A 26,816-nucleotide genomic window follows, 5' to 3' on the forward strand; every position below is an offset into this window, starting at 1 on the left:
CGAAATTCCCCCTTTTCAAATATAGTAATGTGAAAGCGTACGTGACATAGTCTCCAATCATCAAAATCTTATCTTATCCGGGACGTTGCATGAAGTCCAATGAGAACAAATAATAGTCCTGTCGTGCTTGTTAAATCATCTTCATCGATGATAACTTTTTGCTGTTAATTTTAGAAAAACAAGGACTGCATGTCAAAGTGTGCTCATTCTTCGTTTGACTCTATAGTAAGACATTTTTAGAAAAAATCATCCAAAATGGAACCGACTAGTTCTAGTGCCAATTTTCCGAATGTCAGTGGAACCAACATAGTGGTAAATTTTGTTAAGTTAACGATTTGCTACGTAATTCTTCAAGTGAAATAATAGTATATTTTTAAATTTCAAATTGATATGTATTGCGTCACACAACAGCATCTAGAGACAATATCAAGCAGTTCTGACTTTTCCGACCCATCAGTTGACTCTTCGTTTTTGAACGGATCTATTGTGTATGTATACTAGGGAATGTTTCAAATTAGGCCATTTTTACTTAGTAATCTAACTAATTGCAAAAAAAATTCAATTAATCTCTAGAGAGCAACGAAGAAAAGAAATCTTGTATTGCTTTTTGTGTCAAAAGATATCCAGCGACTCTTGTTGGAAGGACAGCCATCTAGTTTTCGATGTGTCTGATATTATTCACTGCGCAATCGGAAATCACGTCATTCTATTCTACAAGACTATTACAAATTTAGACTCTGCCTTAGACCAGCGAAAGAAATACGGAGAAGTTTTAAATACTGTCGAGGACTCCCTGCAGCGCCTTACAATAAACGTACGAGAGAAAATAGCTCATAACAACCAGCAAATAAGTCAACTAGAAGTGGCAAAAAACGAAATAGTATCTTTTCGGGACAACTTCCTCTCCGCTGGACGTTCATCCCGAACTGATCGTGAGGATTTTAGCAGTCAAATTGAAGACTGCACCAAGAAACTTGTAGATTCTTGCACGACCGCTGCCCAGATTTATCAGCTTTATTCCGATTTGCAGCAATCTTATCTGAAAGTGATTATCGAAGGACCATACGGTAATCTGTCGTCTGTTCACGTGGAATCCTCGATCGACGGACCCGTTAATATTCTTCATGGTTTGGATCAAGATCGTCTTGAAGGACATTCTACAGCAGAAGACGTTCGTCGTGTGATTGCTTATGCATTGGAAACTTCCCTTTCTATTAAAGAGGAAACAAATGAAGTCCGCCGTATATATCCAACGAAAGCAATGCTGCGTCGATCACCGTTCCCGGCACCTCGTACTTTGCTTGGTGCACCACTGCTGCAGCACGCAAAGACGCCTACATCACCTAGAAAACCGTTTGATTGCTGTAATAAGAATCCAACATTGTCCTCACTTTCAATTAGGCGGCTTTCATCATCAGATGACGAAAGCAGTAACATAACACTGGCACGTAATAGTATTCTCCCATCGACAGCAACCGTATCACTTCAGAATCCGCCAAATCCTCCGAAACCACTTTCATTGAGGCCTTTAAAAAGTCTTAAAGGGAAAACGAGCTTCGCATCCGAGCTTCCTTCCTATATAAGCTATGATTTATCTATTGATTCTCCACAATCTTCCGTATCACCGGCAAATAGCACTGTCTCCTTAACCGACGATGCATCGTCTCCAACACCTTCTTCATTAAATTTCTCTGCAGAATCTAGATCTGGCACTAATGGAACGGAGTCAAGAATAAATAAACGGGTTCGTTCCAATCTTGGTTTCGATCCTGAGTCTCCAGAATTTTATGGTTACTAAAACTTCATGGTATTCTTTGAAAACAATGCAATGAAACTAAACTTTATTTTTATTAATATCGCAGAAGTACCGATAGGTCCAAATTTATCGTTGAGCAGTCCTCCTATTGCTCATTCAGTCAGCTTGGAGGATGCAGTGCTAGAAAATCGTCGTTTTGCTGCTGATCGCATTCGCAGCGCTTTAAAAAACACATGTACATGGCACCCTCAAACTAACTGGCTGGCCACCACCAGTGATGGGGCAGATGCCCTTATTTGGATATTACCCGCACAGAATGAAAACAAAGTTGAAAATGAAAATGTGAATGAATCAGTTCGGTTAGCGAAATTCGCTAGCTTATCAGATACCTTTCGCAAACAAAACCGACGCGTTGCACTCGACCACTCGAATGATCCTGTTTTTCAAATTGCTTGGAATGTAAGAATTGCTATTTATTATTCTTACCTTTAGTCAAATGTTGATCTCCTTTCTTTTCTTTTGTTAGCCCAATGGGACCATTCTAGTTACAGGATCGAAAAAAGGAGTCATTCGATTTTGGTCTACCGAAGGCAAATTAAATCCTGCAATCCCGCCTGAAGCTGAAACCATGGTAGAAACTCATGCAAATGAGGTTTTAGTTTTGAAATTTAGTCCGTCAGGAAAGTACCTCGTTTCTGGAGGGATGGACGGCGTACGTAACCTATAGAAAACCAGCAGATAACTTGATAATGACTATCACATCTTTATTCTTTCTAGAAAATGTTGGTCTGGGATATGGACAGATTAAGTCTGCGCCAGACTTTCACCTGCCATTCAGATCCAATTTGCGATGTTGACTGGAAAATAAATACAAATATTTTCGTGTCTTGCGCTTATAATGGATTCATCTTCATTCATCGAGTAGGGCATGATCATCCACTGCGAACTGTTTCCGATTATCCCGTAAGACTATGTTATGTATTTGCGCAAAATTATTATTTTAAATTTTAAAATGCGATTCAATTTAGCGTTGGGTAAGATCAGTCCGCTGGAATCCTGGTTCAGATGTATTAGCAACTTGTTCTGTGGATTCATCGCTTCAAGTAAACTCACACATACACAGCATATTTTTAATGTTGGTTCTTACAAAGTCAGTTATCTATTATTCAGGTTTGGAAAGATGCATTAAAAATTAGCTCTGAACCAAAGGAATTGAATGGTCATTATCGATCGGTGAACGCCATTTCATGGCGTCCTGCTGTTTCCTCTGGACCAGGTGTTTCTTCAATTAGGAGGGATAGCTTGTGTAGCAAATACCTGGCAAGGTGAACGACTTCAAATTTTTGGTTACTTATAAGTGGTGGTTGCTAGAAATTCTTACAGCGACGTTTTCACAGTGGTTCTGATGATGGCACGGTTATCGTGTGGCATGCAACTTTAAAAACAAAAATGGTTTTGAGCAGTAAGAATAAAAGTAGCGTCAAGTGCCTCGCCTTCTCACCTAATGGAAAACTTTTAGCTGCTGGCAGAGGTGATGGTCATGTAGATTGCTGGTTTTCAAAGGTAAGCATATAACTTAATCCAGTATGTACTCATTCGAGCTGATTATCGAGTGATGGAATGAAATTCAAAAAGGGGAAGCTGTTTGGTTCCATGAAACTCAACGGTGCAATCTACACAATAGAGTGGGACGCTACTGGCACGCAATTGGCAGTTGCTGTCGGAGACTTTGGGGTAAGCACTATTATTTCTTATTAAAGTCACTGACGAACGTATTACATTCCACTTATTTTAAAAAAGAAAAATCTATATTTTTCATTCCATTTGCAGGCTGAGTATTTTGAAATAAAAAGACTTAAAAAGGATTAGTAACCACAGTATGTGTAAATGGATATCTTTCAAGTGATGTTGTTCGTACTTATAGTTTCCTAAAAATTTGATTTTGATTATTAATTACTATGAATACATTTTAAAACGTTTTTATTACTTTTCTGTGAGGTGCAAACATTACTATCGTGAAAGCCCCCACCCCTTATGGCTGTATTTCTTGTTTTTAGTCGTTCTCCTTACCGTACACACATTACAGTTGGTACACCTAACTATGCAATGAGTAAATCGAACGACTTCATTTAATAAGTATTTTTAGAGTGCTTCACGCAAAATTTGAGTTTTTATAACGAATCGACATGATATTTTTTAAGTGGGCCTACTAGCATATTTTCCTTTGTTTTATTTTACGTTTTGAACTTTTTGCTTTTTGGCGCTCTTTACTGGCTGTCTGACTGTGTCAAGTACAAAGTTCTACCGCTAGAATCGCTTTGTACGCCTTTGATCAGAAACAGAAAAGTGTCGCCCATTCGCAGTTCTAAGGGCAGAGACGGTTGGATACCCGTACCACAGACTAAGAGGGTAAAGACTATGATCGGGGATAGGGCTGAGAGGAATGCTTGAAGCTATGCTCGTCCTATGCCGTATGGTGGCGCGTCGAGCACACAAATCTAGAGCCATTATTTTTCCTCTTTCCCTACTGATTTGAGTCTTCACACACCGTAAGTTTATAATTAAACCATTAATATTTCAATAGTGATGTTTTGTGTGAATATAGCTTAGATATCCCCCATGTTGTGGGAATTTTTTTAAATTTCTATGTGATGTCTAGATACAATCTATAAATTCCTTTATTAAACCCACTTTTGGCCCATTTTCAGGCCCAGGAAACAGCGTTTCACGATTTTCAGGCCCATTTCAGAAAATCTTGAAACTCATTAACTTTTCCCCGGCCTATTGCCATTTTATCCAATAAGATTCATCTAATGTTTTTTTTGTGCAGATAACTCTGAAGACACCAGCTGAATTAAGGACACGTAGCTCAAAAGAAACCAAAGGGAAGGAAGAAACAGTTGACAGAAAGAAGGGAAAATTGGATAACAAGAAGAAAAAACAGAGGCGCAAGAGAAAAGAAAAGAAACTGGAGATGAAGAATAGAAAGAAGAAGACTAGCGACGAGAAGAGAGAGGAAGAGGACATGAATGAGGAAGAGAGTGAGGAGGACGACGAGTTTTTGGTGGATATCCATTGGGTTTACCTGGTCGACCCAATTCAACGTTGGTGATAAATTCGCCTCTTCGCTCATTCGCCATTTTGTCGTCTGTTTAAAATTGTCGAAATTTAAAATTAAACCCCATTTTTCTATCCCTTTTTTTATTTCATTTATGGTAGTTGCAAATATTATATATTATAGTAGTGGGCTGACCCACTACAAAAGTGGGTCATGAGTGGAAAATGTACGGTCCCTATATATTTTCCGTCCCTTTCTCTATCCATAATCTAGCAGCCCCTAAAACAGGCCCACGAACGTTTAAAACCTGTTATCATCTCTGTAGAATAGGCATGCCAGCATAGTATGGGTTCTTTTTATAAAACAATTTAATGTAGTTAACCAAATATCGATTTTAGGCAAATCAATGGCTGGTTTCCGCTTGCCGTGTTTCAAATCGTTGGCTAATTTGAGTGGACTATCAGCTCGTGTTTCGACGGGCCCCCAGCACCTCCAACAATGTCAAAAGCTCCAGAATTGACTCCAGTCTAGACGCAGGAGCAGCACCGCCTCGAGCGTCAACTTATCATCGGAAAGAATCAATGACAATGTCGTCTATTCCCGTCACGAGGATTGTTTTCTCCACAGTCAAACGATGGTGCAGAGATTCTTTGACCAGGCTTCCCTATAGCCCAATCACACAGCCGTGGTAAGTTATGATACATTTTATTCACCATTCAATTTCTCGGTAATGGAAGTGTGTGTGTGTAAACACAAACACGTTGGCTGATTTTGTAATAATGTCCAAGGGCATTTGTTGTTACGGAGAATTAAACAATTCGTGGCCTCACGCCCATCCTCAAGGGTAAATTTGGCAAACAAACAATCCAGACGTAACCTTGCGCACGTTGCTAAACTACGACGCGGGAAGTTGTGACATGCGCTGATCAATGTTACCGAGGGGGCGCCAACTAAAAAAAGTCAAACAAAAAAGACAAAAAAAGTGAAGGTTATGTGACAAAAGAAATTTTTTAGGGGGAGAGGGCAAAAATGGAAATAGCAAACGGGTAAAGTGACAAAGAAAGAGGAAGGTAATTTTTTTTCTACAAAAAAGAGGAAAAGAAATTTACTTTGGGTTAAAAGTTTTTTTCTTTGGTGAAAATGTTAAAAACATAATGAAGCCAAAGGCGATTTCGATCCTAGCGCCACCGCGCGCCACATTCAAAATTAACTTAGTTACATTTTGTTTCACACCTGTCGATGTTGTGCGCGTATGCTATTCTAATCATGGATAAAATACAGTGCCCTTTTCAGCTTTTACGGCGATATTACGTAAACATATCTCCCAGAATAGTGTCGTTATTAAAAGAAGTTGATGTCGATAGTCTAAGATCTATTTCTCAACTTGATTCACCAGACAAATTAGTTGGCTTACAAGAAGCCAATCAGGAATCGGTGAGTGAGCCAGGGCGTTTTAAAAACGAAGAAGAAAAGCTTGTGTTGTTAGGTGATAAATTTGCGAGTGCTCCATCAACATTTAAATTCTCTTTTGGTGAGAAACTAATGCTGAACGATGCCATTAATGTGTCAAAACATATTTTACTTGAGTACTCTAAACAGTACACCTTTCTTCGTCAGACAGAAAAGCGTAAGACCTCGGCCAACACTACTGGTTCCCTTATAAAGAGACCCCGTTTTGACTATGTGCGTTCGGCCGGTGAGAAATCGGCAGTTTCGGTTGAGGTAGAGTGTGTTGCTTCAACCTCAACCACAACGACTAAAGATCCTGCTACTACAGCCTCAACTATAAATGAAACTGAGAACTCTGCCCCTCTCGTTCCCCTAACTAGGAAAGGTAAAACCCTCCATGATTACCTTATGAAATGGTTCATGAACACGAAGCTTATTGCTGAGAAACAAATAGCATTTGTTATGGGTGACTGTGAAGTGATATCTGAAAATAGCACAATCAAGTGTTTAAAATGCAACGTGATCATAAAAAGTCATGTTGATGACAACGGAGGGTGGAAGATCCTCTTTTGCAATCATCTTCAGAGATGTCATAAAATTACCCCTGAGCCACAAGAAACAATACCGAGTCAACGTTGCGCAGATCCAACACGCAAAGTCACAGCAAGTCCCGTGTCGACAATCAGCGAAAAAAATAACACTCAAGAGATACTGAAAGAAAATTTTTGAAGGCCGGGAACGATAATGCAGCATTGTCTAATGTTGGATCAAACAGCCGTTAGTCAGCTCAGCTGTCCCGATTTGTAAATTTCAGTAATATACTGTTCTGACAACCCCGCTTTTATTCCGCCTCCGGCTAAACAAAAAGATAAAAAGTTTTTTTTTTCGACCAAAAAGTTAAAAAAGTTAAAAACATAGAGAAAAGACAAAAACCTTGGTCAAAAGAAAAAAAACTTGGTAAAAAGAAAACATTTTTGTCCACTTTTGGTGAATGGCGCGAAAAGATAGAGAACAACAAAAAACTTAGGCCTAAAAGGAAAATCTCTTTTTTTACTTTTTTGAGTTGGCGCCCCCTCGAATGTTACCTTGGCTGGGTTCCATATACATAAGCTTCATTTTCCTATTCATATATTTCCAGGAATGTGGGATAACTGGACGCAAGTATACGTACGACAAAGTGCGCATGCTTACCCGTCGATTCGGCTCTGCCCTGGTCAGAATGGGATTCAAAAAAGGCGAAGTTTTGGGATTGGTTCTGCCCAATCTGCCAGAGTTCCCGATTACTATGCTTGGAGCCGCTGGCATCGGTATGCCCGTCACTACCGTTAACCCAATCTACACTGCCGAAGAAATTGCGCGCCAGATGCAAAATTCCGGTACATCCGTCATCGTTACTATCCCACAAATGGCCGATACCATCCGTGAAGTGGCCAGCATGTGCCCGTCAATTCGTCAACTCATTGTAGTTGGTGGACATCAAGAAGGATTTGTTTCCCTGATGGAAATGTTCCAAGATTCTGGTGATCTTTTCAATGAAAACATTGAGGTATTTCGTTTGTCTTTATTTTTTATTTTTCAATTCAATAATTGTTGCTAATTTATTCGACAGCTTGATCCATTCGATGACATGTTTGTGCTGCCCTATTCAAGGTATTGGACTTATATTTTCTTTCGGGTAGTGAAATAATTGCAATTTTTTAACACTTTCGTGGAACGACCGGTCTTCCGAATCCTGCCGAATCCTGCTCACCCATTCAAACATTTGCGCCAACATTCAGCAAATCATTCATCCTGGAACAGCTAGAGTTATTCCAACAACATCCAGTAGGGATTTCTTTTACAACATTTTATTTTGTTTTCGTAATTTTAATTCGTTATGTTTGCTACAGATAACGTGTCAGACTCGTTTCAAGAAGTTTACATCTGCGTGCTTCCATTTTTCCACATTTAAGGAATGGTCGGCTCTATGCTCACCGGTTTGGATCACGGTGTCAAACTTGTTACCCTGCCGCGTTTCGAAAGCGAATCGTTTCTCAATTGCTTGTACCAACATCACGTAAGTCGTGTTTAAAAAAACGCAAGTAATCGACATTACGTGACTAGTTATATTTGGATTGTAGCCAACCATGCTGCAGCTGGTTCCTCCATTAGTTTCGTTCCTTGGACATCGCCCTGACCTGAAATTAGACGCTTTTCATAGATTGCACACAATCTTTTGTGCAGCCGCTCCATTGGGCCCCTCTGCGGCCAATAAGCTTATGGATCGATTGGGAAGACGGGATATTCTAATGCAAGAAGGTACATATACAATAATTTTGAAAGTAATGTTGAAATTTAATTTCTACATGTTGATTTATTTATTTAGGTTACGGAATGACAGAGTCTTCTCCCATTACTCATATGAGTCCAATCATCAACAACGAAATCGGTTCATTCGGAGAGCCAGTATCCCGTATCCGAGTGAAAACTATGGATCTCAATACTGGCGAATCGCTTAGACCAGGACAAGAAGGAGAGATGTGCGTTTTTGGTCCTCAAGTCATGAAAGGTTATTACACAAACGAGAAGGCCACCGAAGAAACCATCGACAGCGCGGGATGGCTCCACACGGGAGATATTGCTTATTACAATGAACAAGACCAGTTCTTTATCGTCGATCGTCTCAAAGAGCTCATCAAGGTTAAGGGACTGCAGGTATGTTCTTTTCCCATATGGGGTTTTATACTTACTACGGCTAGTACAACTAAATTGATTAACAAATCTGACCTACAGGTAGGGGAGACTGGAGTAAAATGGGACACCGGGTCAAAAGGGACAGTGGGGGGAAAAATAGTAGATGTTAATAAAACTTTAAAAATTTTTAGTATGTTATGTAAATCTGTATAATCTACTTCGGCATGAAATTTTGTTGATTTTTGTCAATAACTGCATGAGTTATTGACAAAACTAAAAAAACGGTTTTTATTTATAAATTTTTGTCTCTGCCATTTTATGTTTATAGAAACAAATAAACGGTAATGGCATGTAAATTTAATATTGAAATGAAGCTGATTCATTTCTTGATCGTTTAAAACAAAAATTAGAATTTTAGACCAATTTGTTTAGACGGTATGAACTTTTTAAAAAAAGAGTCATAATCGGGTTGTTTGGGACAGCCGTTTTTGCCTAAAATGGGACAGTTACGGACCAATCAGCGTACAGCATTTTTAAGAGGCTCGATTTCCTGACCTAGCAACGCAGGATGTCCTACAGCTCCATAAGGGTTTTTGTATATATAAGAAAAAAGGTTCATTAACACAATAATTTAATTGAAACATTTATAAACTCAAAGAGTCTATGCAGTGGAACACTTTTTCAATTTTTTTCAATTTTATTAATGAATTTTAAGGCGAAAACGGAGGACGTCCCTTACCACCCACCCCAGTGTCCTCACTTACCCCCAAAAAATAGGCTCCTCCCATAAATCTGAGTAAACTTTCAAGGTCTTTTATGGGGAAATGGTTTATTATAAAATTATAAAAAAAATATGGGGGGTACATTACAATAAAGAATACATAAAAAATTTTTTTAACGAAATTAAAGAATTAGTTGGGGAGATATAGGGGGCAAACGAAAACCGTCCCGTTTTACTCCAGTCTCCCCTATCCCCGTCTGAACTGGAAGATGTTTTACGGCGCCACCCTGCTGTTTTGGACGTAGCTGTCATCGGTATTCCCGATGATATGTCTGGTGAACTTCCCCGCGCTTATGTCGTCAAGAAAAATGGCGTCTCTGTCTCCAAGGAAGACATTGCCGAGTTTGTCGACGCAAAAGTAGCTCCTCATAAAAGACTCAAGGGTGGAGTCATGTTCATCGACGCAATCCCCAAAACGAATACAGGTAAATTGCTGCGCCGCGAATTGAAAAGCATGCTATTGTCTCAGATCTCATGAGGCTAAACTCAAGTTGAAGACTATATTATTGCTTTTAAAAAAGCTGTTATACCTTGAGAAAATCACACAAATTATTTGCAGGAAATGACTGTCGTTTGAAATTTTTTCCTTTCCTTGGTTATACGTATAAATCGATACTTTATATTCCATTGTAAAGCACTTAGTGCCTTAATTTTCCCTTTTTTTCTGTACCGACTGGTAAGGTGAAGCTTTCACTTTTCAGTCATTCGAAACTTGTAAAACGGATAGCAAACAGCTTTTTTTCTTTTTCAATTTCTGGTGCGCGTATAATTTACTCTATATATTATTCGGGTGAATGTGTTCTCTCGTCGTCCTTGTGTGGACTGTCAAAATTACTAAATTCGAATGCAAATGCATATTCAATGCAAAGTTAATTTTGTTATGTCAGTTTTCACTCGATCGCACTATATATTTGGTACTGTTTATGTGACACAGTTTTAAGTTTTCTTGTATGTAAGCTAATTTGATGTTGCATGGATCTGCTCTTCCTAGTAAGAGACCAGGACTCGTAGTATCGTTGAAAATCTCGTTGATTTTTTTTTAAATTGTTCTTTGTGCTGTGGAACAGTTGGGAAATTTAAAATAGAAGTAATCAATTGTAAAACTGCTGTTGTGACGTCATGACCACTTATGAAATTGTTGTCCTATAAATAAGATTTGTAGTACTATGGCTTAGATGGAAAAGGGCCTGCCTAGTAAGTAGGAGATCACGAGTTCGAGTCTCGTTGGGACCTGTAAGATATGTCATCATAATCATCCCGTGTCTCTTAGAAAACAGAAAAAGAACTGAAAGAATCGTTAAAATAAATTATATTTTAGCGCAGAATACCGTTAAATTGCTAGTTATAATGATTATTTTCTTGGTAGTCTAATTTTGACTGCCAACTCAGGCACAATTCCATAGGTATTTTCCATGCTGATATTTAAACACCAAATCATAATAACTAATTGTGCAGCATGGATCTACTCTTCCTAGTAAGAGACCAGGACTCGTAGTATCGTTGAAAATCTCGTTGATTTTTTTGTAAATGGTTCTTTGTGCTGTGGAACAGTTGGGAACTTTAAAATAGAAGTAATCAATTGTAAAACTGCTGTTGTGAAGTCATGACCACTTTTGAAATTGTTGTCCTATGAAAATGTTTTGTGGTACTATGGCTTAGATGGCAAAGCGCCTGCCTTGTAAGCAGGAGATCACGAGTTCGAGTCTCGTTGGGACCTGTAAGAAATGTCATCATAATCATCCCGTGTCTCTTAGAAAACAGAAAAAGAACTGATAGAATCGTTAAAATAAGTTCTATTTTAGCGCTGAATACCGTTAAATTGCTAGATATAATGATTATTTTCTTGGTAATCTAATTTTGACCGCCTACTCGGGCACAATTCCATAGGTATTTTCCATGCTGATATTAAAACACCAAATCATAATAACTAATTGTGCAGCATGGATCTGCTCTTCCTAGTAAGAGACCAGGACTCGTAGTATCGTTGAAAATCTCGTTGATTTTTTTTTAAATTGTTCTTTGTGCTGTGGAACAGTTGGGAAATTTAAAATAGAAGTAATCAATTGTAAAACTGCTGTTGTGACGTCATGACCACTTATGAAATTGTTGTCCTATAAATAAGATTTGTAGTACTATGGCTTAGATGGAAAAGGGCCTGCCTAGTAAGTAGGAGATCACGAGTTCGAGTCTCGTTGGGACCTGTAAGAAATGTCATCATAATTATCCCGTGTCTCTTAGAAAACAGAAAAAGAACTGAAAGAATCGTTAAAATAAATTATATTTTAGCGCAGAATACCGTTAAATTGCTAGTTATAATGATTATTTTCTTGGTAGTCTAATTTTGACTGCCAACTCAGGCACAATTCCATAGGTATTTTCCATGCTGATATTTAAACACCAAATCATAATAACTAATTGTGCAGCATGGATCTACTCTTCCTAGTAAGAGACCAGGACTCGTAGTATCGTTGAAAATCTCGTTGATTTTTTTGTAAATGGTTCTTTGTGCTGTGGAACAGTTGGGAACTTTAAAATAGAAGTAATCAATTGTAAAACTGCTGTTGTGAAGTCATGACCACTTTTGAAATTGTTGTCCTATGAAAAAGTTTTGTGGTACTATGGCTTAGATGGCAAAGCGCCTGCCTTGTAAGCAGGAGATCACGAGTTCGAGTCTCGTTGGGACCTGTAAGAAATGTCATCATAATCATCCCGTGTCTCTTAGAAAACAGAAAAAGAACTGATAGAATCGTTAAAATAAGTTCTATTTTAGCGCTGAATACCGTTAAATTGCTAGATATAATGATTATTTTCTTGGTAATCTAATTTTGACCGCCTACTCGGGCACAATTCCATAGGTATTTTCCATGCTGATATTAAAACACCAAATCATAATAACTAATTGTGCAGCATGGATCTGCTCTTCCTAGTAAGAGACCAGGACTCGTAGTATCGTTGAAAATCTCGTTGATTTTTTTTTAAATTGTTCTTTGTGCTGTGGAACAGTTGGGAAATTTAAAATAGAAGTAATCAATTGTAAAACTGCTGTTGTGACGTCATGACCACTTATGAAATTGTTGTCCTATAAATAAGATTTGTAGTACTATGGCTTAGATGGAAAAGGGCCTGCCTAGTAAGTAGGAGATCACGAGTTCGAGTCTCGTTGGGACCTGTAAGAAATGTCATCATAATCATCCCGTGTCTCTTAGAAAACAGAAAAAGAACTGAAAGAATCGTTAAAATAAATTATATTTTAGCGCAGAATACCGTTAAATTGCTAGTTATAATGATTATTTTCTTGGTAGTCTAATTTTGACTGCCAACTCAGGCACAATTCCATAGGTATTTTCCATGCTGATATTTAAACACCAAATCATAAAAATGCCACTGCGTGTCGGCCTTCGAGATTTTATTGTTGTGAGGGTCGTTCGTATTTAAAAAATTACTATTCACTGATGATTCTATAGACTTGAAAAAGATTCTTTTACTATATACCTCCGATTGTCCAAAATGAAATAAATCCAAATCATCTATTGATTTTTCCATAATACTAATAGCGATAATAACACCGACTATTCGGCTAAATGATTCGTAGGTACTGCGAAACTAGCAGGCGTAATTAATTGTCCTGTTCTTTTTTTGTGATGTAATATCCTGCATTGCCAGATCACGAAATAGTCCGTATCACACTCTGTCAAAGAAACTCCTCCCATTTCACGAAACTCCTCCCATTTCACACATATAAATATTCTTGTAAAATCAACCAAATCAGATGTTGAGATGAAATCTAGCACATTATTTGAAGAATTTGATGGGGAATCGGAAGGAATTCACGCAACAACAAACAAACTTGGAATATGAGTCGCAGCTTTAAAAAACGTTTTTTCCCGCCCCTTTTGCACCTTCAACAATTCGTAACTAATTAACAACTTAACTTATCGTTATAAACTTTTGCGCGTTAGTTGGACAAACGTCTAAGGAATCGAATAAAGTTAACGCCAAGGGCTCACGTCAATTCATGCGAGCCACACCTGTGCCACAGTTTGTAAACTGTTATTCAGCCAATCACAGAGCGCCATTGATTCCCTTGGGTTTAAATAATAGTTTTTGGCCCTGTGTTCCTCCCCGCCCATTTATGCCGCTAAAAGCCTTCTAGATTTTCAATCAAGTTGAAAATCTCTCAGGGATAACTAATTGTGCAGCATGGATCTGCTCTTCCTAGTAAGAGACCAGGACTCGTAGTATCGTTGAAAATCTCGTTGATTTTTTTGTAAATGGTTCTTTGTGCTGTGGAACAGTTGGGAACTTTAAAATAGAAGTAATCAATTGTAAAACTGCTGTTGTGACGTCATGACCACTTTTGAAATTGTTGGCCTATGAAAAAGTTTTGTGGTACTATGGCTTAGATGGCAAAGCGCCTGCCTTGTAAGCAGGAGATCACGAGTTCGAGTATCGTTGGGACCTGTAAGAAATGTCATCACATTCATCCCGTGTCTCTTAGAAAACAGAAAAAGAACTGATAGAATCGTTAAAATAAGTTCTATTTTAGCGCTGAATACCGTTAAATTGCTAGTTATAATGATTATTTTCTTGGTAATCTAATTTTGACCGCCTACTCGGGCCCAATTCCATAGGTATTTTCCATGCTGATATTTAAACACCAAATCATAAAAACTAATTGTGCAGCATGGATCTGCTCTTCCTAGTAAGAGACCAGGACTCGTAGTATCGTTGAAAATCTCGTTGATTGTTTTTTGTAAATTGTTCTTTGTGCTTTGGAACAGTTGGGAACTTTAAAATAGAAGTAATCAATTGTTAAACTGCTGTTGTGACGTCATGACCACTTTTGAAATTGTTGTCCTATGAAAAAAGCTTGTGGTCCTATGGGTTAGATGGCAAAGCGCCTGCCTTGTAAGCAGGAGATCACGAGTTCGAGTCTCGTTGGGACCTGTAAGAAATGTCATCATAATCATCCCGTGTCTCTTAGAAAACAGAAAAAGAACTGATAGAATCGTTAAAACAAGTTCTATTTTAGCGCAGAATACCGTTAAATTGCTAGTTATAATGATTATTTTCTTGGTAGTCTAATTTTGACTGCCAACTCAGGCACAATTCCATAGGTATTTTCCATGCTGATATTTAAACACCAAATCATAATAACTAATTGTGCAGCATGGATCTGCTCTTCCTAGTAAGAGACCAGGACTCGTAGTATCGTTGAAAATCTCGTTGATTTTTTTTTAAATTGTTCTTTGTGCTGTGGAACAGTTGGGAAATTTAAAATAGAAGTAATCAATTGTAAAACTGCTGTTGTGACGTCATGAACACTTATGAAATTGTTGTCCTATAAATAAGATTTGTGGTACTATGGCTTAGATGGAAAAGGGCCTGCCTAGTAAGTAGGAGATCACGAGTTCGAGTCTCGTTGGGACCTGTAAGAAATGTCATCATAATCATCCCGTGTCTCTTAGAAAACAGAAAAAGAACTGAAAGAATCGTTAAAATAAATTATATTTTAGCGCAGAATACCGTTAAATTGCTAGTTATAATGATTATTTTCTTGGTAGTCTAATTTTGACTGCCAACTCAGGCACAATTCCATAGGTATTTTCCATGCTGATATTTAAACACCAAATCATAAAAATGCCACTGCGTGTCGGCCTTCGAGATTTTATTGTTGTGAGGGTCGTTCGTATTTAAAAAATTACTATTCACTGATGATTCTATAGACTTGAAAAAGATTCTTTTACTATATACCTCCGATTGTCCAAAATGAAATAAATCCAAATCATCTATTGATTTTTCCATAATACTAATAGCGATAATAACACCGACTATTCGGCTAAATGATTCGTAGGTACTGCGAAACTAGCAGGCGTAATTAATTGTCCTGTTCTTTTTTTGTGATGTAATATCCTGCATTGCCAGATCACGAAATAGTCCGTATCACACTCTGTCAAAGAAACTCCTCCCATTTCACGAAACTCCTCCCATTTCACACATATAAATATTCTTGTAAAATCAACCAAATCAGATGTTGAGATGAAATCTAGCATATTATTTGAAGAATTTGATGGGGAATCGGAAGGAATTCACGCAACAACAAACAAACTTGGAATATGAGTCGCAGCTTTAAAAAACGTTTTTTCCCGCCCCTTTTGCACCTTCAACAATTCGTAACTAATTAACAACTTAACTTATCGTTATAAACTTTTGCGCGTTAGTTGGACAAACGTCTAAGGAATCGAATAAAGTTAACGCCAAGGGCTCACGTCAATTCATGCGAGCCACACCTGTGCCACAGTTTGTAAACTGTTATTCAGCCAATCACAGAGCGCCATTGATTCCCTTGGGTTTAAATAATAGTTTTTGGCCCTGTGTTCCTCCCCGCCCATTTATGCCGCTAAAAGCCTTCTAGATTTTCAATCAAGTTGAAAATCTCTCAGGGATAACTAATTGTGCAGCATGGATCTGCTCTTCCTAGTAAGAGACCAGGACTCGTAGTATCGTTGAAAATCTCGTTGATTTTTTTGTAAATGGTTCTTTGTGCTGTGGAACAGTTGGGAACTTTAAAATAGAAGTAATCAATTGTAAAACTGCTGTTGTGACGTCATGACCACTTTTGAAATTGTTGGCCTATGAAAAAGTTTTGTGGTACTATGGCTTAGATGGCAAAGCGCCTGCCTTGTAAGCAGGAGATCACGAGTTCGAGTATCGTTGGGACCTGTAAGAAATGTCATCACATTCATCCCGTGTCTCTTAGAAAACAGAAAAAGAACTGATAGAATCGTTAAAATAAGTTCTATTTTAGCGCTGAATACCGTTAAATTGCTAGTTATAATGATTATTTTCTTGGTAATCTAATTTTGACCGCCTACTCGGGCACAATTCCATAGGTATTTTTACTTGCTGATATTTAAACACCAAATCATAAAAACTAATTGTGCAGCATGGATCTGCTCTTCCTAGTAAGAGACCAGGACTCGTAGTATCGTTGAAAATCTCGTTGATTGTTTTTTGTAAATTGTTCTTTGTGCTTTGGAACAGTTGGGAACTTTAAAATAGAAGTAATCAATTGTTAAACTGCTGTTGTGACGTCATGACCACTTTTGAAATTGTTGTCCTTTGAAAAGTTCTTTGATCCTATGGCTTAGATGGCAAAGCGCCTACCTTGTATTCAGAAGATCACTAGTTCGAGTCTCGTTGGGACCTGAAAGAAATGTCATCATAATCATCCCGTGTCTCTTAGAAAACAGAAAAAGAACTGATAGAATCGTTAAAATAAGTTCTATTTTAGCGCAGAATACCGTTAAATTGCTAGTTATAATGATTATTTTCTTGGTAATCTAATTTTGACTGCCTAATCGGGCACAATTCCATAGGTATTTTCCATGCTGATATTAAAACACCAAATCATAATAACTAATTGTGCAGCATGGATCTGCTCTTCCTAGTAAGAGACCAGGACTCGTAGTATCGTTGAAAATCTCGTTGATTTTTTTGTAAATTGTTCTTTGTGCTGTGGAACAGTTGGGAACTTTAAAATAGAAGTAATCAATTGTAAAACTGCTGTTGTGACGTCATGACCACTTATAAAATTGTTGTCCTATGAAAAAGTTTTGTGGTCCTATTACTTAGAAGGCAAAGCGCCTGCCTAGTAAGAAGAAGATAACGAGTTCGAGTCTCGTTAGGACCTGTAAGAAATGTCATCATAATCATCTCGTGTCTCTTAGAAAACAGAAAAAGAACTGATAGAATCGTTAAAATAAGCTCTATTTTAGCGCAGAATACCGTTAAATAGCTAGTTATAATGATTATTTTCTTGGTAGTCTAATTTTGACTGCCTACTCGGGGACAATTCCATAGGTATTTTCCATGCTGATATTTAAACACCAAATCATAAAAACTAATTGTGCAGCATGGATCTGCTCTTCCTAGTAAGAGACCAGGACTCGTAGTATCGTTGAAAATCTCGTTGATTGTTTTTTGTAAATGGTTCTTTGTGCTTTGGAACAGTTGGGAACTTTAAAATAGAAGTAATCAATTGTTAAACTGCTGTTGTGACGTCATGACCACTTTTGAATTTGTTGTCCTATGAAAAAAGCTTGTGGTCCTATGGGTTAGATGGCAAAGCGCCTGCCTTGTAAGCAGGAGATCACGAGTTCGAGTCTCGTTGGGACCTGTAAGAAATGTCATCATAATCATCCAGTGTCTCTTAGAAAACAGAAAAAGAACTGATAGAATCGTTAAAACAAGTTCTATTTTAGCGCAGAATACCGTTAAATTGCTAGTTATAATGATTATTTCTTTATAGTCTAATTTTGACTGCCAACTCAGGCACAATTCCATAGGTATTTTCCATGCTGATATTTAAACACCAAATCATAATAACTAATTGTGCAGCATGGATCTGCTCTTCCTAGTAAGAGACCAGGACTCGTAGAATCGTTGAAAATCTCGTTGATTTTTTGGTAAATGGTTCTTTGTGCTGTGGAACAGTTGGGAACTTTAAAATAGAAGTAATCAATTGTTAAACTGCTGTTGTGACGTCATGACCACTTTTGAAATTGTTGGCCTATGAAAAAATTTTGTGGTACTATGGCTTAGATGGCAAAGCGCCTGCCTTGTAAGCAGGAGATCACGAGTTCGAGTATCGTTGGGACCTGTAAGAAATGTTATCACAAACATCCCGTGTCTCTTAGAAAACAGAAAAAGAACTGATAGAATCGTTAAAATAAGTTCTATTTTAGCGCTGAATACCGTTAAATTGCTAGTTATAATGATTATTTTCTTGGTAATCTAATTTTGACCGCCTACTCGGGCACAATTCCATAGGTATTTTCCATGCTGATATTTAAACACCAAATCATAAAAACTAATTGTGCAGCATGGATCTGCTCTTCCTAGTAAGAGACCAGGACTCGTAGTATCGTTGAAAATCTCGTTGATTGTTTTTTGTAAATTGTTCTTTGTGCTTTGGAACAGTTGGGAACTTTAAAATAGAAGTAATCAATTGTTAAACTGCTGTTGTGACGTCATGACCACTTTTGAAATGGTTGTCCTATGAGAAAGTTTTGTGGTACTATGGCTTAGATGGCAAAGCGCCTGCCTTGTAAGCAGGAGATCACGAGTTCGAGTCTCGTTGGGACCTGTAAGAAATGTCATCATAATCATCCCGTGTCTCTTAGAAAACAGAAAAAGAACTGATAGAATCGTTAAAATAAATTATATTTTAGCGCAGAATACCGTTAAATTGCTAGTTATAATGATTATTTTCTTGGTAGTCTATTTTTGACTGCCTACTCGGGCACAATTCCATAGGTATTTTCCATGCTGATATTTAAACACCAAATCATAATAACTAATTGTTCAGCATGGATCTGCTCTTCCTAGTAAGAGACCAGGACTCGTAGTATCATTGAAAATCTCGTTGATTGTTTTTTGTAAATTGTTCTTTGTGCTTTGGAACAGTTGGGAACTTTAAAATAGAAGTAATCAATTGTTAAACTGCTGTTGTGACGTCATGACCACTTTTGAAATTGTTGTCCTATGAAAAAAGCTTGTGGTCCTATGGGTTAGATGGCAAAGCGCCTGCCTTGTAAGCAGGAGATCACGAGTTCGAGTCTCGTTGGGACCTGTAAGAAATGTCATCATAATCATCCCGTGTCTCTTAGAAAACAGAAAAAGAACTGATAGAATCGTTAAAATAAATTATATTTTAGCGCAGAATACCGTTAAATTGCTAGTTATAATGATTATTTTCTTGGTAGTCTAATTTTGACTGCCTACTCGGGCACAATTCCATAGGTATTTTCCATGCTGATATTTAAACACCAAATCATAATAACTAATTGTTCAGCATGGATCTGCTCTTCCTAGTAAGAGACCAGGACTCGTAGTATCGTTGAAAATCTCGTTGATTTTTTTTTGTAAATTGTTCTTTTTGCTTTGGAACAGTTGGTAACTTAAAAATAGCAGTAATCAATTGTAAAACTGCTGTTGTGACGTCATGACCACTTTTGAAATTGTTGTCCTTTGAAAAGTTCTTTGATCCTATGGATTAGATGGCAAAGCGCCTGCCTTGTAAGCAGGAGATCACGAGTTCGAGTCTCGTTGGGACCTGAAAGAAATGTCATCATAATCATCCCGTGTCTCTTAGAAAACAGAAAAAGAACTGATAGAATCGTTAAAATAAGTTCTATTTTAGCGCAGAATACCCTTAAATTGCTAGTTATAATGATTATTTTCTTGGTAATCTAATTTTGACTGCCTACTCGGGCACAATTCCATAGGTATTTTCCATGCTGATATTAAAACACCAAATCATAATAACTAATTGTGCAGCATGGATCTGCTCTTCCTAGTAAGAGACCAGGACTCGTAGTATCGTTGAAAATCTCGTTGATTTTTTTGTAAATTGTTCTTTGTGCTGTGGAACAGTTGGGAAATTTAAAATAGAAGTAATCAATTGTAAAATTGCTGTTGTGACGTCATGACCACTTATGAAATTGTTGTCCTATAAATAAGATTTATGGTACTATGGCTTAGATGGAAAAGGGCCTGCCTAGTAAGCAGGAGATCACGAGTTCGAGTCTCGTTGAGACCTGTAAGAAATGTCATCATAATCATCCCGTGTCTCTTAGAAAACAGAAAAAGAACTGATAGAATCGTTAAAACAAGTTCTATTTTAGCGCAGAATACCGTTAAATTGCTAGTTATAATGATTATTTTCTTGGTAGTCTAATTTGACTGCTTACTCAGGCACAATTCCATAGGTATTTTCCATGCTGATATTTAAACATTAAATCATAATAACTAATTGTGCAGCATGGATCTGCTCTTCCTAGTAAGAGACCAGGACTCGTAGTATCGTTGAAAATCTCGTTGATTTTTTTGTAAATTGTTCTTTGTGCTGTGGAACAGTTGGGAAATTTAAAATAGAAGTAATCAATTGTAAAATTGCTGTTGTGACGTCATGACCACTTTTTAAATTGTTGTCCTATGAAAACAGTTTGTGTTCCTATGGGTTAGTTGGCAAAGCGCCTGCCTTGTAAGCAGGAGATCACGAGTTCGAGTCTCTTTGGGATCTGTAAGAAATGTCATCATAATCATCCCGTGTCTCTTAGAAAACAGAAGAAGAACTGATAGAATCGTTAAAATAAATTATATTTTAGCGCAGAATACCGTTAAATTGCTAGTTATAATGATTATTTTCTTAGTAGTCTAATTTTGACTGCCTACTCGGGCACAATTCCATAGGTATTTTCCATGCTGATATTTAAACACCAAATCATAATAACTAATTGTTCAGCATGGATCTGCTCATCCTAGTAAGAGACCAGGACTCGTAGTATCGTTGAAAATCTCGTTGATTTTTTTTTGTAAATTGTCCTTTTTGCTTTGGAACAGTTGGTAACTTTAAAATAGAAGTAATCAATTGTAAAACTGCTGTTGTGACGTCATGACCACTTATAAAATTGTTGTCCTATGAATAAGTTTTGTGGTCCTATTGCTTAGATGGCAAAGCGCCTGCCTAGTAAGCCGAAGATAACGAGATCGAGTCTCGTTGGGAACTGTAAGAAATGTCATCATAATTATCCCGTTACTCTTAGAAAACGGAAAAAGAACTGATAGAATCGTTAAAATAAGTTCTATTTTAGTGCAGAATACCGTTAAATTGCTAGTTATATTGATTATTTTCTTGGTAGTCTAATTTTGACTGCCTACTCGGGGACAATTCCATAGGTATTTTCCATGCTGATATTTAAACACCAAATCATAATAACTAATTGTGCAGCATGGATCTGCTCTTCCTAGTAAGAGACCAGGACTCGTAGTATCGTTTGAAATCTCGTTGATTTTTTTTTGTAAATTGTTCTTTGTGCTGTGGAACAGTTGGGAACTTTAAAATAGAAGTAATCAATTGTTAAACTGCTGTTGTGACGTCATGACCACTTTTGAAATTGTTGTCCTTTGAAAAGTTCTTTGATCCTATGGATTAGATGGCAAAGCGCCTGCCTTGTAAGCAGGAGATCACGAGTTCGAGTCTCGTTGGGACCTGAAAGAAATTTCATCATAATCATCCCGTGTCTCTTAGAAAACAGAAAAAGAACTGATATAATCGTTAAAACAAGTTCTATTTTAGCGCAGAATACCGTTAAATTGCTAGTTATAATGATTATTTTCTTGGTAGTCTAATTTTGACTGCCAACTCAGGCACAATTCCATAGGAATTTTCCATGCTGATATTTAAACACCAAATCATAATAACTAATTGTGCAGCATGGATCTGCTCTTCCTAGTAAGAGACTAGGACTCGTAGTATCGTTGAAAATCTCGTTGATTTTTTTGTAAATTGTTCTTTGTGCTGTGGAACAGTTGGGAAATTTAAAATAGAAGTAATCAATTGTAAAACTGCTGTTGTGACGTCATGACCACTTACGAAATTGTTGTCCTATAAATAAGATTTGTGGTACTATGGCTTAGATGGCAAAGCGCCTGCCTAGTAAGCAGGAGATCACGAGTTCGAGTCTCGTTGGGACCTGTAAGAAATGTCATCATAATCATCCCGTGTCTCTTAGAAAACAGAAAAAGAACTGATAGAATCGTTAAAACAAGTTCTATTTTAGCGCAGAATACCGTTAAATTGCTAGTTATAATGATTATTTTCTTGGTAGTCTAATTTTGACTGCCAACTCAGGCACAATTCCATAGGAATTTTCCATGCTGATATTTAAACACCAAATCATAAAAACTAATTGTGCAGCATGGATCTGCTCTTCCTAGTAAGAGACCAGGACTCGTAGTATCGTTTGAAATCTCGTTGATTGTTTTTTGTAAATTGTTCTTTGTGCTTTGGAACCGTTGGGAACTTTAAAATAGAAGTAATCAATTGTTAAACTGCTGTTGTGACGTCATGACCACTTTTGAAATTGTTGTCCTATGAAAAAAGTTTGTGGTCCTATGGGTTAGTTGGCAAAGCGCCTGCCTTGTAAGCAGGAGATCACGAGTTCGAGTCTCGTTGGGACCTGAAAGAAATGTCATCATAATCATCCCGTGTCTCTTAGAAAACAGAAGAAGAATTAATAGAATCGTTAAAATAAATTATATTTTAGCGCAGAATACCGTTAAATAGCTAGTTATAATGATTATTTTCTTGGTAGTCTAATTTTGACTGCCTACTCGGGCACAATTCCATAGGTATTTTCCATGCTGATATTTAAACACCAAATCATAATAACTAATTGTTCAGCATGGATCTGCTCTTCCTAGTAAGAGACCAGGACTCGTAGTATCGTTGAAAATCTCGTTGATTTTTTTTTGTAAATTGTTCTTTTTGCTTTGGAACAGTTGGTAACTTTAAAATAGAAGTAATCAATTGTAAAACTGCTGTTGTGACGTCATGACCACTTTTGAAATTGTTGTCCTTTGAAAAGTTCTTTGATCCTATGGATTAGATGGCAAAGCGCCTGCCTTGTAAGCAGGAGATCACGAGTTCGAGTCTCGTTGGGACCTGAAAGAAATTTCATCATAATCATCCCGTGTCTCTTAGAAAACAGAAAAAGAACTGATATAATCGTTAAAACAAGTTCTATTTTAGCGCAGAATACCGTTAAATTGCTAGTTATAATGATTATTTTCTTGGTAGTCTAATTTTGACTGCCAACTCAGGCACAATTCCATAGGAATTTTCCATGCTGATATTTAAACACCAAATCATAATAACTAATTGTGCAGCATGGATCTGCTCTTCCTAGTAAGAGACCAGGACTCGTAGTATCGTTGAAAATCTCGTTGATTTTTTTTTGTAAATTGTCCTTTTTGCTTTGGAACAGTTGGTAACTTTAAAATAGAAGTAATCAATTGTAAAACTGCTGTTGTGACGTCATGACCACTTATAAAATTGTTGTCCTATGAATAAGTTTTGTGGTCCTATTGCTTAGATGGCAAAGCGCCTGCCTAGTAAGCCGAAGATAACGAGATCGAGTCTCGTTGGGAACTGTAAGAAATGTCATCATAATTATCCCGTTACTCTTAGAAAACGGAAAAAGAACTGATAGAATCGTTAAAATAAGTTCTATTTTAGTGCAGAATACCGTTAAATTGCTAGTTATATTGATTATTTTCTTGGTAGTCTAATTTTGACTGCCTACTCGGGGACAATTCCATAGGTATTTTCCATGCTGATATTTAAACACCAAATCATAATAACTAATTGTGCAGCATGGATCTGCTCTTCCTAGTAAGAGACCAGGACTCGTAGTATCGTTTGAAATCTCGTTGATTTTTTTTTGTAAATTGTTCTTTGTGCTGTGGAACAGTTGGGAACTTTAAAATAGAAGTAATCAATTGTTAAACTGCTGTTGTGACGTCATGACCACTTTTGAAATTGTTGTCCTTTGAAAAGTTCTTTGATCCTATGGATTAGATGGCAAAGCGCCTGCCTTGTAAGCAGGAGATCACGAGTTCGAGTCTCGTTGGGACCTGAAAGAAATTTCATCATAATCATCCCGTGTCTCTTAGAAAACAGAAAAAGAACTGATATAATCGTTAAAACAAGTTCTATTTTAGCGCAGAATACCGTTAAATTGCTAGTTATAATGATTATTTTCTTGGTAGTCTAATTTTGACTGCCAACTCAGGCACAATTCCATAGGAATTTTCCATGCTGATATTTAAACACCAAATCATAATAACTAATTGTGCAGCATGGATCTGCTCTTCCTAGTAAGAGACTAGGACTCGTAGTATCGTTGAAAATCTCGTTGATTTTTTTGTAAATTGTTCTTTGTGCTGTGGAACAGTTGGGAAATTTAAAATAGAAGTAATCAATTGTAAAACTGCTGTTGTGACGTCATGACCACTTACGAAATTGTTGTCCTATAAATAAGATTTGTGGTACTATGGCTTAGATGGCAAAGCGCCTGCCTAGTAAGCAGGAGATCACGAGTTCGAGTCTCGTTGGGACCTGTAAGAAATGTCATCATAATCATCCCGTGTCTCTTAGAAAACAGAAAAAGAACTGATAGAATCGTTAAAACAAGTTCTATTTTAGCGCAGAATACCGTTAAATTGCTAGTTATAATGATTATTTTCTTGGTAGTCTAATTTTGACTGCCAACTCAGGCACAATTCCATAGGAATTTTCCATGCTGATATTTAAACACCAAATCATAAAAACTAATTGTGCAGCATGGATCTGCTCTTCCTAGTAAGAGACCAGGACTCGTAGTATCGTTTGAAATCTCGTTGATTGTTTTTTGTAAATTGTTCTTTGTGCTTTGGAACCGTTGGGAACTTTAAAATAGAAGTAATCAATTGTTAAACTGCTGTTGTGACGTCATGACCACTTTTGAAATTGTTGTCCTATGAAAAAAGTTTGTGGTCCTATGGGTTAGTTGGCAAAGCGCCTGCCTTGTAAGCAGGAGATCACGAGTTCGAGTCTCGTTGGGACCTGAAAGAAATGTCATCATAATCATCCCGTGTCTCTTAGAAAACAGAAGAAGAATTAATAGAATCGTTAAAATAAATTATATTTTAGCGCAGAATACCGTTAAATAGCTAGTTATAATGATTATTTTCTTGGTAGTCTAATTTTGACTGCCTACTCGGGCACAATTCCATAGGTATTTTCCATGCTGATATTTAAACACCAAATCATAATAACTAATTGTTCAGCATGGATCTGCTCTTCCTAGTAAGAGACCAGGACTCGTAGTATCGTTGAAAATCTCGTTGATTTTTTTTTGTAAATTGTTCTTTTTGCTTTGGAACAGTTGGTAACTTTAAAATAGAAGTAATCAATTGTAAAACTGCTGTTGTGACGTCATGACCACTTTTGAAATTGTTGTCCTTTGAAAAGTTCTTTGATCCTATGGATTAGATGGCAAAGCGCCTGCCTTGTAAGCAGGAGATCACGAGTTCGAGTCTCGTTGGGACCTGAAAGAAATTTCATCATAATCATCCCGTGTCTCTTAGAAAACAGAAAAAGAACTGATATAATCGTTAAAACAAGTTCTATTTTAGCGCAGAATACCGTTAAATTGCTAGTTATAATGATTATTTTCTTGGTAGTCTAATTTTGACTGCCAACTCAGGCACAATTCCATAGGAATTTTCCATGCTGATATTTAAACACCAAATCATAATAACTAATTGTGCAGCATGGATCTGCTCTTCCTAGTAAGAGACTAGGACTCGTAGTATCGTTGAAAATCTCGTTGATTTTTTTGTAAATTGTTCTTTGTGCTGTGGAACAGTTGGGAAATTTAAAATAAAAGTAATCAATTGTAAAACTGCTGTTGTGACGTCATGACCACTTATGAAATTGTTGTCCTATAAATAAGATTTGTGGTACTATGGCTTAGATGGAAAAGGGCCTGCCTAGTAAGCAGGAGATCACGAGTTCGAGTCTCGTTGGGACCTGTATGAAATGTCATCATAATCATCCCGTGTCTCTTAGAAAACAGAAAAAGAACTGATAGAATCGTTAAAACAAGTTCTATTTTAGCGCAGAATACCGTTAAATTGCTAGTTATAATGATTATTTTCTTGGTAGTCTAATTTTGACTGCCAACTCAGGCACAATTCCATAGGTATTTTCCATGCTGATATTTAAACACCAAATCATAATAACTAATTGTTCAGCATGGATCTGCTCTTCCTAGTAAGAGACCAGGACTCGTAGTATCGTTGAAAATCTCGTTGATTTTTTTTAGTAAATTGTTCTTTTTGCTTTGGAACAGTTGGTAACTTTAAAATAGAAGTAATCAATTGTAAAACTGCTGTTGTGACGTCATGACCACTTTTGAAATTGTTGTCCTTTGAAAAGTTCTTTGATCCTATGGATTTGATGGCAAAGCGCCTGCCTTGTAAGCAGGAGATCACGAGTTCGAGTCTCGTTGGGACCTGAAAGAAATTTCATCATAATCATCCCGTGTCTCTTAGAAAACAGAAAAAGAACTGATAGAATCGTTAAAACAAGTTCTATTTTAGCGCAGAATACCGTTAAATTGCTAGTTATAATGATTATTTTCTTGGTAGTCTAATTTTGACTGCCAACTCAGGCACAATTCCATAGGAATTTTCCATGCTGATATTTA

General features: G+C 37.1%; 2 protein-coding genes and 10 non-coding genes across 14 annotated transcripts; all 12 read left to right on the top strand.

The window, feature by feature from the left end:
- Positions 1-77: 77 nt before the first annotated feature.
- On the top strand, positions 78-8,818 carry LOC124195025 (F-box-like/WD repeat-containing protein ebi). 3 transcript variants are annotated; one of them, XM_046589484.1, is made up of 16 exons: positions 78-312; positions 412-488; positions 574-1,790; positions 1,863-2,215; positions 2,283-2,468; positions 2,534-2,719; positions 2,785-2,859; positions 2,927-3,081; positions 3,154-3,319; positions 3,392-3,490; positions 4,587-5,502; positions 7,402-7,809; positions 7,873-8,087; positions 8,153-8,319; positions 8,384-8,561; positions 8,629-8,818. In XM_046589484.1, exons 1-11 carry the CDS (start codon positions 256-258, stop codon positions 4,866-4,868), a joined length of 2,853 nt encoding a protein of 950 aa, XP_046445440.1. In that variant the 5' UTR covers positions 78-255; the 3' UTR covers positions 4,869-5,502; positions 7,402-7,809; positions 7,873-8,087; positions 8,153-8,319; positions 8,384-8,561; positions 8,629-8,818. The 3 variants fall into 3 exon arrangements, with proteins under 3 accessions (XP_046445440.1, XP_046445441.1, XP_046445442.1); XM_046589485.1 differs by having other exon boundaries at positions 7,402-8,087; XM_046589486.1 differs by lacking the exons at positions 4,587-5,502; positions 7,402-7,809; positions 7,873-8,087; ... (1 more) ...; positions 8,384-8,561; positions 8,629-8,818 and adding an exon at positions 3,587-3,909.
- On the top strand, positions 8,218-10,195 carry LOC124194814 (probable 4-coumarate--CoA ligase 3). Its single transcript, XM_046589200.1, has 4 exons — positions 8,218-8,319; positions 8,384-8,561; positions 8,629-8,957; positions 9,899-10,195. Exons 1-4 carry the CDS (start codon positions 8,218-8,220, stop codon positions 10,193-10,195), a joined length of 906 nt encoding a protein of 301 aa, XP_046445156.1.
- A 1,166-nt stretch (positions 10,196-11,361) lies between these two features.
- Trnat-ugu lies at positions 11,362-11,434 on the top strand. Its single transcript has one exon. It is a non-coding gene; the product is annotated as a tRNA-Thr (tRNA).
- Positions 11,435-12,329: 895 nt separating this feature from the next.
- Positions 12,330-12,402, top strand: Trnat-ugu. Its single transcript has one exon. It is a non-coding gene; the product is annotated as a tRNA-Thr (tRNA).
- Positions 12,403-14,591: 2,189 nt separating this feature from the next.
- Positions 14,592-14,664, top strand: Trnat-ugu. The gene has a single exon. It is a non-coding gene; the product is annotated as a tRNA-Thr (tRNA).
- A 3,159-nt stretch (positions 14,665-17,823) lies between these two features.
- On the top strand, positions 17,824-17,896 carry Trnat-ugu. Its single transcript has one exon. It is a non-coding gene; the product is annotated as a tRNA-Thr (tRNA).
- Positions 17,897-18,792: 896 nt separating this feature from the next.
- On the top strand, positions 18,793-18,865 carry Trnat-ugu. Its single transcript has one exon. It is a non-coding gene; the product is annotated as a tRNA-Thr (tRNA).
- A 413-nt stretch (positions 18,866-19,278) lies between these two features.
- Positions 19,279-19,351, top strand: Trnat-ugu. The gene has a single exon. It is a non-coding gene; the product is annotated as a tRNA-Thr (tRNA).
- A 2,834-nt stretch (positions 19,352-22,185) lies between these two features.
- Trnat-agu lies at positions 22,186-22,258 on the top strand. Its single transcript has one exon. It is a non-coding gene; the product is annotated as a tRNA-Thr (tRNA).
- Positions 22,259-22,671: 413 nt separating this feature from the next.
- Positions 22,672-22,744, top strand: Trnat-ugu. The gene has a single exon. It is a non-coding gene; the product is annotated as a tRNA-Thr (tRNA).
- A 1,867-nt stretch (positions 22,745-24,611) lies between these two features.
- On the top strand, positions 24,612-24,684 carry Trnat-agu. The gene has a single exon. It is a non-coding gene; the product is annotated as a tRNA-Thr (tRNA).
- Positions 24,685-25,097: 413 nt separating this feature from the next.
- Positions 25,098-25,170, top strand: Trnat-ugu. Its single transcript has one exon. It is a non-coding gene; the product is annotated as a tRNA-Thr (tRNA).
- The last annotated feature ends 1,646 nt before the right edge of the window (positions 25,171-26,816 follow it).

The sequence above is a fragment of the Daphnia pulex genome, chromosome 5, assembly GCF_021134715.1.
Source record: "Daphnia pulex isolate KAP4 chromosome 5, ASM2113471v1".
In the NCBI taxonomy this organism is placed as follows: Eukaryota; Metazoa; Arthropoda; class Branchiopoda; order Diplostraca; family Daphniidae; genus Daphnia; species Daphnia pulex.